Source organism: Agelaius tricolor, unplaced genomic scaffold, assembly GCF_023055355.1.
Source record: "Agelaius tricolor isolate 1412-34295 unplaced genomic scaffold, bAgeTri1.0.p SCAF_53, whole genome shotgun sequence".
Lineage (NCBI taxonomy): Eukaryota > Metazoa > Chordata > Aves > Passeriformes > Icteridae > Agelaius > Agelaius tricolor.
The window spans coordinates 1,233,121-1,245,450 of NW_027269313.1; the positions used below are offsets into that span (position 1 = coordinate 1,233,121).

Sequence of the window (12,330 nt, forward strand, 5' to 3'; positions counted from 1 at the left end):
CTCTTTTTCCCTTTAAACAACGGGATGCCGAGTGGCAATTGACACCCATAAGTGTCGTTCCCACCATTTCAGCGTGGTGTTTCTTCAGCTCCCAGTCACTCCACTGAGCTGTCATGGATGTCAGCTTTGCAGTTTGCCATTGCCATAATGCATTATGCTGTCATGATCTGTTTAAATAAAATATCTCACTCATAATATGAAGACGTCAGATTTTCAAAGGAAGGCAAAATGGATGAAGCTGCAAAGATGTCTGAACTCCCACTGTGCCCATATTTTAAGGCTCTTGCATCTATTGAAGAGGTTCTTCCACAGCTATTTGCATACGATCTGTGCTCATTTGCAAATGCAAACTACAGATCTGTGCAGGATGATTTATCTAGAAAAGGGAAATAACAGGAAGAAAAGCAGTCCAGCAATCCATATTACCCAGCAAGCAACATACATTTGGGTGGGGGAGGAGGAGGAATGGAAATCTTGAAAGAAATTGTGAGCTGTTAGATGTGACCAGACTGATTAACACCCAGACAGGGCTCTAAGAAAAATATGTTCAAAGAGTAGTGGAAGATAAGAGAAGTCTTCAAAAGAGTCAGATAAATTTGGAGTGGCTAAACACTGGAAGCTTTTTTGATGATCCAAGCTCTACAGGATTCATTTCTCCAGAGGCTGGCTTTCCCCCTAGTTTTTTGTTTTTGTTTTTTTTTCCAATCCATGAAATGACACATTGCACACTTGTACTTGACATTAGTTCAGGATGACTTCATTAAGTGGCTGTTTGCTTGTAGCAGTTGCCATTTTGGACAAATCCAGTGGTCCACAGCCAGTGCCTTCTCTCTGATAGTCAGGAATATCTGCTTCAGGGGAAGAAACCCTGACAATGTGGAATACCTTGCTCTCCAACCTTCAGCATCACAGGTTGGTTTAACTTTGCCTTGAGGGGTAAAACAAAACATTCCATTGATTTTCCTGTTTGTTTTGTGTGAAAGTACTGAGTTTAACAATCCTGAGTGTTCTCTCCAGCCGCATCAATGCCTGCCCCTATTCTGCAACACTGAATAGCCTCTCCAGTACTTTGTGGCTGTGAGTACCATGGGCTTTTCTGTGCACTGTGTGAAGAAAAAATACTCTTCATGCCAGTCGTCAAAGTGACACCTTTCAGTGCCCTTTAACATTCACCTCTTGGTCTTTGTAGAGCTGAGACGTGTATCGATCACCTCCAGTATAAATCAGGGTATTTTCACGCATACCTGATCGTACCACTGTGTTATGATATTTCCATGGTGCAGCCATGGAAATTAAATTAAGGAGCTCCATTTTAAAAAAGACTGGGCTGAGAGTTTGTGCACAGTGGCGTGTTGCTAAAAATAGCCCTTCTGCCAGGCAGATACATATATGTGTGTCTGAAATTACCTTGGGCTTTGCCTGCTTTTGATTTTGTGGAACTGATGATGGGAGCAAGAATAGAAAAGAGTTTATGCAAGAGGATGTAATTGGAATCTGCTTACGGGAATATCACTGCAGTCATCAAATCCCTGAGTTGACTTGAGCAATCAGGATTTCTGATGATCAGGAAGGCAAGGCAGTGATTTTTTCCTTGAGCTGTTTTCATCAGTGTGGAGTCGTTGTTCTTAGGCGTTCTCTGGTTTTTGTTTTGTTTCGTTCTGTTTCCCCCTTATTACATTATTTATCTGCAGACTTGTCTGTCTTTTTCTGTGGGAAGTATGTGCACACTACTCCTCACATTCCCACTGTCTCATTTTGTGTTGCAAGCTCTCACCTGGGGCTTGCAGCCGCTTTCACACAGGCAGATCTTTGCTTGGCATAAGAGAGAATCTGGAAATTCTGAGCTGACAGAAAAAAAAAGAGTAACCAAACCATTCTGAGTTTAAGACAATCCTGGGTAAGTGGTGTTTTTAGTACCTGAGGCACAGGATATACCTCGGTGCTTTTCTCAGCTTTGTGAGTGATAGCGGAGCAGCTGTGGTAGAGCGGATTAACTCCTTTGTCTGATTTTAGCACTAATGAATATGAAATAATAAAGCTCAGCTTTATCTCGGAGGTATTAGGAGTATTAAGAGGTCAGCCATTCAGGAAAAGAATTATGCTTGCAGTCTTTTTTTCCTCTGCTTGATAGCATAAAAAAAAGAACAAGACACTGAGCAGCAAGGGTAAGGTTGGAGTTTTTTTGTTGTGGGGTATTTTTGGGGTTTTTTTTAATGGAATGACTACATTTTGCCTGCTGAGCTTTGGCAAAATCCCCGTTTTGTGGAAAATACTAGAAAATGAGGAGTCATAACTCACCAACTGCCAGAAATGGTGCAGCTGCTGTAGTACTAACCTGCCAAATCCAAGGGAACCCAGACATTTTTATTGCTTGTAAACACAGGCTGAATCCTGACTGAGGTGACTCTTACATTGCTGCTGTTGCTGTAAGAGCCATGCCACAGTGGGAATTTTGCCAGATTTCTGCTTTTTCTGCTGTCTTCCAGCATTGGACAGTAGCAGCAGCCCCACTGCAGAGCTTTGGCTTTGCACAGCAAAGGATCCAGTGCAGATGAACAACTGCCTGCACCTGAATTTTAAGTACCACTGAGTTTCAGGCTTGCTCTGAAGGAGATTAGATCATGCAGCTCCTAATAAATTGTTAATGACTAGATATCTCTGGATTGCTCACAGCAGAAAAAAACCGTGGCAGAAGAAAAACAGTGAGGGTTTTTTTTTTTTTCCTGTGGTGGAGATTGAAGAGCTGGTGAAATTGCAGTGTCACGGAGGCAGCAAAACCTTTAATGACTGCTAGGGACAAGTGCTTTGGCCAGAACGTTCAGAACTACATCTTTGTCCTAAAACTCTTAGAACTCTTCCAGATAAATGTAATGTTGATAAAACCTGTTTAATTTCAGTGTCATTTTAGCAGTTTGAGAAGTCTTTGTTGCAGATCTAAGAGAGAAGAGGGAGGAAGAAAGAGAATGCAATAAGAAAAAAATCAGGAACAGTAGGCAAGACATCTTCTTTGGTCTCTACAGAAGGAACGAAAAAATAAATAGGAAGCTAAGAAGATTTTAAGGGGTTTGTGGTGGGATTTTTGTACAGAAACACTGAGCTTTGCAAATAAAATTTAACTGTACTGTTTTACACTGACAGGAGCTTTCTTGAATACTTTTTGTGTGAACAGCACTCGGCTGTTGTTGCAGTTCTTATGGCTTAATTTTACTGGAAATATTAAAACCAGTTAACTAAGACAAGGAGGAGGGAACAGAAAGTAAATCCAGTCTGCTTCTTTTTTTTTTTCCCTGTGAAGGTATACGGATGCTGGATGGAATAGTCACCGATGCTATTGAGGCCAGTTCAATCGGTTTCAACCCAGAACATGTGGATATTTACAGTGCAAGCTGGGGCCCTAATGATGATGGCAAAACTGTGGAGGGGCCTGGGAGATTGGCACAGAAGGCTTTCGAGTATGGGATAAACCAGGTACGATACTTCAGGGGAAAAAAAAGCAAAAAAATTTGGCAGAGAAGAGAGTTTTAAAATGGTTGACACCAGAGCAGAAATGAAAATGGTTTGTGCTGTCTTTGCACAAATATATTTGAATGGGCATAATGTATTTTAATAGTACAGGTGAGAGAAGTTTCCAGAGAAATTTCCAGCCAGAAAGGACTTTTGAGAAAACACCATTAGGGCTTTCTAAACTGGTTTTTATCTACTAGTCTCCATGGATAAGCTTTTTCTTTACATCCTTAATTTTGCTGCCTTGGTCTCACCCTACACGCACCCTTTTCTGCTGCTTGTTTTACACTGAACAGTAATTGGATTTCTGCACTGAAAGCCCATAAAATTTAATACAAAATTCCTGCTTCATGAATATTTTGCTATGTGAAATAGTGATGCATTTTAGCACCCTGTGGATGAGCTTGTATTGTGCTAATTGCATTAATTTATAAATTGGTGCATGTCATGATCCAATTAAAATGAAAATAGTACAAATGCATGATGAGGAGTACTGGGAGCAATATTTTTATGGATTTCTTTTTTTCATGTTACACTCTTTGGATCTGTTGGGTGATAGATAGAGTGCAAACTGAGAGCTGCCATGAATTTATTAGTAAACTGTTCTAGCTCTTGCCAGTGAGGTGAAAAGATATCTAAAGATGGACAGGTACTAATAAAGAGAGGAAGACTGAATCATAGAGGGAAGAAGGGAGAAATAGCTTGAAGGAAAAACAAACAGAAAATTTTGTATAAAGGGCAATTAACATCAATAGGCAGAAGAAGAAAAAGAGAGAACAATTTAAATGCTGACAGCTGACAAAGACAATATGAGGGAATAATGGAGACAGAGGAGAGAGTTCGTAACAGGTTAGATGCACATAGGAAGGAAGCAAGATCAGAGGGAGAATTAAAGGTGAAAATTAGGCAACAAATATTAATTGGTCTTACTCTGAAAAGGCAGGGTCTTTGGTGGAGAATATATCTTTTTTTGCAGCTTATTTTATTTGTAATGAGGAACAAATTTACCCATTTGTCTCTCAGGATTCAAGGATTCCTTTTGCAAAGGTCTGTCTGGTTTCCATTCTGCTTAAAGTCAGCCAGTGCTGGGATTGACAACAGCTTTAATCCCTGGATCCTTCACTGCTGCTCTGGTGAAGCACCTGAGCACAGCCTTAACCTGAAGAGCCAAGGAAGTGTTGCCATCACTCTAAGTGGATTCAGAGCAGGTGCTGGGAAACACCAGTGCTTTTCTGGACTGCAGCCCTTGTTCTCAAAGATACTATATGATTTTCTGTAGTTGCTGCGGCTTATCTTTCCAAATTTAAAACTTGTATCACAGAGTGCACCTTATTTGTCTTTGCTTTTAATGTTTTAAGTGATGCAAATATCTTATCATTTGCACAAATAACTTCAAATCTCACCTGAGTGGAATGATAAAAAAAATAAATTGTATTCCAACTGCTGTAGAATATTAAATGTGCATATATTAATGATGAACAACACATGACATTTTGCTTGTCACATGAAACATTTTTTTCCTCTGAAGAACGAGTACAGTTTAAGGCTGCAGAGTGATGCATGTTTCCCCTGTGATGTGATAGCTGTGATGTTTTACATGGTTGTGCCTGGAGGCCGGTGATGCTGACCCACAGATCTGTGAGAGAAGGGAGGGTTTTCAGTTTGTCCATCACTCACACTCCTAACCCATACCTCTGTGAGTACAGGAGAGGAAAATTAAATAACCCTGGATAAACTTGCCAATTTTTTTAAAGGATTTTCTTTCTAGAAATGGTGAGGATCAAACAGAAACATGTGGGAAAATTTACTCATTGAACACAAACTCTCTTTTTAGCTTGAGAACCTGAGGAAAGCTGCTGTTTCAGGAGCACTAAACCTAGGCGAGTGAGATTAAGAGTTGTGCTGTAGGGTGAGCAGTCGGATATTGCAAGCTGGTTTATTCTGTCTCTGTCTTCTACAGTGCTTATGGGAATTGCTCCTCTTCTATGTTTGCTATATTAGGCTTTTTGGGGAAAGGAGTTCTTAAGGATACATTGTGAGATCTGAAATCTCTTTGATAACCGTTCGTTTCCTTTTTTTTTTTCCTTTTTTTTTTTTTTTTTTCCCTAGGGTCGAAATGGGAAAGGCTCCATTTTCGTGTGGGCTTCAGGGAACGGAGGTCGTCAGGGTGACAACTGCGACTGTGATGGCTACACTGATAGCATCTACACCATCTCCATTAGCAGTGCTTCTCAGCAAGGGCTTTCTCCCTGGTATGCAGAGAAGTGCTCTTCAACTCTGGCCACAGCATACAGCAGCGGGGATTATACTGACCAAAGAATTGTGAGTTGCTTTTACCAGTTTCAGAACAAATAGAAAGGTATAATATATGCAAATAATAAATGACACCTCTTAATGCTTGGCTTTCAGTGCCTGCTTTATGTTATGCAGTTATGTGCTTAGTGCTTTTGCCTGGAAAATTTAAGGGATTTGTAATCCAAAAGGTGATTGTATTCCTCTATTCTTTTACCTTAAAGCTATGGTTAAACAAAATCATTGTGTCGATGCAGTTAAATCAACGTGCTGGATTTGTCTGCGGTTTGTGAGCACTGTTTGTGTATGGACGTGGTCTCTGCATGGTTTGATATGGCACTATTCTTCACAAAGGGCAAATGAAGAGAGATTCAGAGCAAAAAGAAAACCTGTGATGTCAAGGCTGCTGTTATACCTTGTCGTTACATTTTTTAAGGCAAGAGACAGCAACAACAGTGCCTCCAAACCCTCCAAACTCAGCAAGCAGGCATACCAGTCTGTGTGCCTTCCTTAATTGTGCTGAAGAAAATTGCTGCGGCACAATAGTGCTGAAACACCTGTAATTTCTGTCCAGCCCTGGTTGATGTTAATTTTACGATGCACTGCACTGATGGGGATTAAAACAGCGTCATTCCAAGTTAACTGGAGATCAGTCCTTACTATGTGGCTTCTCTTTATAGTCGAGATTTAGATAAATGGGCTGATGAGTTTGGTGTTTATTCATTACAAATTATAGTTCTTCTGCTGAAGAGGGAGCAGAACACCAATGCTAATCCTATGAGTAATTTCCTAGTAAGCAGTAATTTTGAATGTTCTAGGCCCAACACAATGATCTGTTTTCATGAATCACCAGTAAGCCTGAAACATTTATTGTGAAACCTTTAGACTAAAATAAGATATTCAGAGTAGGAGTATTTTGTTCCAACAAAAAACGTTTTGATACTAAAATTATAGTTGAAGTAAAAAGAGTGGATTGAAATATGAACAGATTTAAACACTCATCACTTTTTCTGCTGGTGAGGGGTGTATTAATATGCACCAAGTAAGGGACACATGGTTACGTCTGCGAGTATGGATACTACAGTATTTACAACTGTTTATTTATGCTCTTTTTTTCTTTTTCCTTTTTTTTTTTTGTAATTTTTATTATTTTCTGTCAGACAAGTGTTGATCTTCACAATGAGTGTACAGAAACTCACACAGGGACCTCTGCATCTGCACCTCTGGCAGCAGGAATTTTTGCTCTGGCGCTGGAAGCAAAGTAAGATGTCACACCATGACCTTTGAAACTTCTTTCTCTCAACCACTCCACTGCCTTCCCCAAAATGCCTGTTTTAAGAGGCACTACCTCATACTGAGGCCCCACTTTTTGTCAGTCAGACTTGCTCAGGCTGATGACTGAAAATAAGCAGCTACTTGCCCCAACACTTTTTCCTAGAAAAGTAGAACCAATGTGAATAAATCATGATGACTGAGGAATATTTTGTGTGTTGGCAACAGCATTTACTGATTTCTGGTCAGATGCACCTAAAAGTGAGTGTGCTCATGGATTCAGGAGAATGTGATATGAAGACAATAGGCTGCAGGAGTTTAAGCTAAGCCTCAGCCAATTTACAGAAGAATTTCTGCCAGTGATAAGGTATAAAAGAGAAGGTGCCCAAGCTTGTCTGTCAGAGCAGGAAGGGAGCAGCCAGGTTTGGATGCTGTAGGGAGGTATTTAGAGGTATTTAGGTATCAGAATTTAGGCCTTGGGGAAACTAAGAAAGGACAATGACTTTTTTTCACAGAAAACACTTAGGCAGTAGTGCACAGGTTTGATGCTTATATCATGTAGATTCAGCTCCATTTTCTACTGCACACCCCTTTGGTGGCATGAGCCTATATTAAATATTAGATATTAAAAATTAGATATTTTAAAGGGTAGAGTGAGTCACAGATGGAATCAAATTCCCAGTTTTCAAAGTCCAGGCTCAAAAAGATGGGTAGAAAATTCTAGTGTTGCTAGCTAACTTTGAATGACTGAATTGTTTTGGAGGATTCACTCTTGCTAGATACCTGTTCTTCATGGACACAGAAATCTTGTTTTCCCAGAGAGGTATTGTGAGGATAAGTGCAAAATGCTGTGTGTTATAAAGCAGTGGGATGCCATAGGCATTCAAAGCACGTTCTGTTTCAGTCTAATAATTGATAGAGAAATGATAGATAGCCCTGAAACAACTAACCAGGAGCATTTTCCAAACAGCCCAGATCTAACGTGGAGGGATATGCAGCACTTGGTAGTGTGGACCTCAGAATATGATCCACTGGCTGGAAATCCAGGATGGAAAAAAAATGGAGCAGGACTGATGGTGAACAGCCGATTCGGGTTTGGGCTACTCAATGCCAATGCTTTGGTGGATTTAGCTGATCCCAAGAGATGGAAAAGTGTACCAGAGAAGAGAGAGTGCATTGTCAAAGACAAGAGCTTTGAACCCAGGTAAGGATTTGCATTACCAGTTATCTATTGTAATACAGCCTGAAGGATCATATTCTTCACAGATTGCTCTGAACAGGAATAAGGGACTTCTTTTGATTCATTTCGTTTTGCCAGACTGTATTCCCCAGAGGCAGGCAAGCAGCATGGCTTCTTGGTTTGTTTTTTTAGTGTAAGACTGATGGAAATTACTAGCATGAAGCCTTAATAAAGACTAAGATTATTATGTCTGCTTGTGCAGACAGTGTATAAAAGAATGATACTGTGAGGCTGAGCCCAATCAGCAAGGCTGTGAATTTTTAGACAACCATCAGAAGAGAGATAAAAAGATACTGATGTCTCACAAAGATTTTTTAAAAATAAAAGTGTCTGTAATGGGTCTCAGCAATTCTTCTCCTGTGACAGGCTTGTATATGTTGTAATCAAGGTGATATATTTAACTTTAGTTTCTCTTATGAAACACAAATGTGTCAAAGGCTCACTGAAAAGTCTTATGAGCCACATGCCAAGAGCACAGCGAGCCTGAACAGATAGATTAATTATCATTAGTCCTTGAGCTGGTTAATCAATAAGGCTATCTAGACTCTTTTTGTCTCTGCACGCTGGCATATGGACTTTTATCCAGAAAAAAATTATCTATTTCAAAGGCTGAAATTATACCATGTGACTGCAACAAAGGTCTGTCTGCAGAAACATATTGCAGTGTTTTGGGGAGTCACTGCTTGGTAATCTTATTTTTTATGCTATTTCACTATCAAATTGTTTTTATGGACTCTGTCTGTTTCACAGAATGTTGACCCATTACTGATGTATGCCACACTTGCTCTTTATGTATTTTTATTTCAGTCCTGTATGTTATATTATGAAAACAAAGATCCCATGATACTGAGCTTAGAATTATTTATGTGGAGATTTAGATACCCATTCTGTTTGGAAGTAATGGGAACTGTGCAGAGAAAGCTATGCAGACTCTCTCTCTGTACAGAGCATGAACATTACCTTTTTTTTATTGAGAGCAGACATTACCTTTTTTTAAATTGAGCTGGCATTGACTCTTCTTTCCTCATCATTCTGAAATGGGTGTTAAACGTGCCATTCATGACCCAGAAACAAGAGCCCCTGTGGGTAATCAAAAAACTACTTTAATTTTGACAGATTATTAAGAGCAAATGAAGAAGTCATTATTGAAATTCCCACAAAAGCCTGCCAGGGTCAAGAGAACTCCATTGCATCTCTGGAGCATGTGCAGCTCGAGGCAACAATTGAGTATTCCCGTAGAGGTGATCTGCATGTCACTCTGGTTTCTCCATCAGGTACGGGAGGAAAAGACACATTTCATTTGTGTTGCTGTAGTGTGTGCCGTTTACTTCATGAAAAAAAAAAATGTGGTTTTCAGTTGTTAAAGAGAGCTAAATATATCATTGGACAACTCCAGTGAGGATAAAGCATCCAGGGAGTGATAGAGACCCCTCTTCAACCTTCACCTGTTGTGGGTTCTTTGTGTGGAAAGAGATTTGAAAATCATACTTCATAAAATGGAGGCACAGAACATTTTCACGGAGGCAACTGGACCTATGAAACCTCAGGGCTTCTGGCAGACAACAGATTATAGATCAATAATTCTTATCAGACTTCCTGTGATTTAGCAGACTAATGGAAAACTGAGCATATCTGATTCCTTAGGTTTTATTTCATGCATCTCCCCATTGGTGTATTTAAAAAAAACAAAGTGTTTCTGTTAGGTACCTCAGTACAACTGTACTAAATGAGCTAGAATATGGCAAGCTGTCTTGACAATGTCCAGAAACAACATAATAAGACCAAAATAAAAGGAAAAAAAAAAGAAAAAAAGATGTTATAAACAACTAAGAGTAAAGTCTGTTAGATCAACTGGTATTAAAAGGAAAGAAAAAGACAAGCTTTCACGTATGAATTTAAATATCAGGCTGATCTAGGTAAAAAAACCTTTTCTGTTTCTAGGTAGCAATCATCAGGTACTGCTGCCTCCACTGCACTATCATTTTGCTTTCATGGTTAAATTGTTTTTCCCTTGTTTCTTGCTGCTTTTCTACTTTCCTGCAAAGCATTAGTAGCAAATGTATGTCATTCTTTTTCTGTATTTATTGTGTTGCCTTTAAATATATTTATAAATTGTGACAAGGCTCCTTGGGGCTTCACTGCTCCTTATTATGTAAATATTGTTCCCTTGCTTTATTTCTTATACATAAACAAGCCAAACAAATTTTCTCCTGTGCAGTAGGACCTCTTTTGCTGCAGAAATGCTTTATGAGCTGCAGCATTTTTGTAATAAAAAAAAATGCATTTTTTTCACCCTGTTGGACGACCAGGCTGTAAAAATATATATCCACTCATGAAAAAAAAAAAAAACTGAACCAGTGAAGAAATCATGACACGACGGTGGTATCATAATACTGCATGGGTTTTACCTTCAAAACTTCCATTTCAGAAGTTTCTTGAACAGCTCATCAGTGGGAAAGGCTGGTTGTGCCTGAAACTTTCTCCTTATGCTTCTTTGATGTGCATTCACTACCTTTTCGTGCCAGAGATAGAACACTGAACAAGATGTACCTTCTTGGTGTGACCTAACAGCTTGTGCACTCCTAAGCACTGCTGTAAAAATAATTACAGGAGCCACTGCTAAAGGAGGCACTGCTGAACAGTGTATTTTCCAGGTCACCTCTGCTCTAGGCAGTGTGCAAGCTGACAAATATGAAGAGTAGGAGCAGGCAGTGCATGGACAATCAGAGTGTTGATCTTGCACCCACACAGGGACCAGCACTGTCTTACTGGCTGAGAGAGAGAGGGACAAATCTCCCAATGGCTTCAAGAACTGGGACTTCATGTCTGTCCACACCTGGGGGGAAAATCCAGCAGGCACCTGGATTTTAAGAATTACTGATATGGTGAGTATGCCTGTATGCTAACTAGCTGTGTTTGGGAGCTAAAACAGATTAAATGATCACTCATCACTACAAAGCACGTGTAGTAATGAGCCTGCTCATTAAGCAAGCTAAATGAGAGGTTATTTAAGATATCCAGCTGGGTTAAGGATTAAAGAAAAAAGGTAGGATCAGATTTTCTTGTTCTTTATCTACATGCAAAACCCCATTCTCGTTTCACTGCCTGTTTTTTTCAGACACACGTCACCAAAATTAATCACTTGATAAAGTTTTCCGTGATTCTTGGATTGAAATATGAAGTAAAATTAACATATGGTTAACTGGAAATTCTTTTCTGCAGAGAAGAACACAGCATGGATCTAGACTTCTCTTGGTCCCTGTGCATAGCTTTCATCATCTGGGAACCTTTCGAATTAATGATTTTTTGGGGGGATCTCAGCAATCAATCCTGATGTATGCGTTCCCCTAATTTCTTGCTGAGAGTATCTAGTGCTGAACAACGTTTAAGGATTAAAGCTAAGTAGTCTACAGATATGAAATAAATCAGTTCACCAAAGCTACCTGGGGAATATGGATTACAACAGCAAAACACGAGAATTAAGCTGCTTGGTAGGCAACTGAAAAATAATTCCCTTCAAAGAGAGAGTGATCAAGCTCACTCATCTCATTGAAATTGTCTGTTAATAAGCTTGTCCTTAGGGGTCAGATCTTGCCAAAAACTGAAAGCTTCCTGTTAGACACCGAGCCTTCAGCCCCTATTGGCCTCAAATTGTAAACAGGAGGGTGTTGCCAAGAGCTGAGCAGATGGACAAGGCACCAGGAGTAAATATTACTATCAGCAGTGTAGTGTTAATGCTGCAGGCTTATAGATAGCCCCATGGTTACAGATATCCTGCTCTTTGAATGCATTTCTGTGGAACAAAGTTAAGAAGAGCATTTTGTTTGTAAATTAGCTCTCATTTCAAGTGAGAACCTCCTGAAGCTTACAATAAAAATTTTTGTCCTCAAGGCATAATACATTCTATCCTCACCTTGTGAGGTTTTTTTCTAGTTTTTTCTCTAGTTTTCTCTTCCACTTTCTACTTCTATTTCTGCTTCCACTTCTATTTCTACTGCCACCAAAATTTATAAATAAACATT

The 12,330-nt window shown here is 39.5% G+C and overlaps 1 protein-coding gene across 1 annotated transcript in view; it reads left to right on the forward strand.

Annotated features, from left to right (window-relative positions):
• Positions 1-12,330, forward strand: part of PCSK1 (proprotein convertase subtilisin/kexin type 1) — a 28,308-nt gene that overhangs the window by 10,844 nt on the left and 5,134 nt on the right. The window contains exons 7-12 of the mRNA XM_071455697.1: positions 3,296-3,468; positions 5,614-5,826; positions 6,957-7,057; positions 8,039-8,272; positions 9,425-9,582; positions 11,060-11,193. Coding sequence (XP_071311798.1) covers positions 3,296-3,468; positions 5,614-5,826; positions 6,957-7,057; positions 8,039-8,272; positions 9,425-9,582; positions 11,060-11,193 — 1,013 coding nt within the window. The remainder of the gene's footprint in view (positions 1-3,295; positions 3,469-5,613; positions 5,827-6,956; positions 7,058-8,038; positions 8,273-9,424; positions 9,583-11,059; positions 11,194-12,330) is intronic.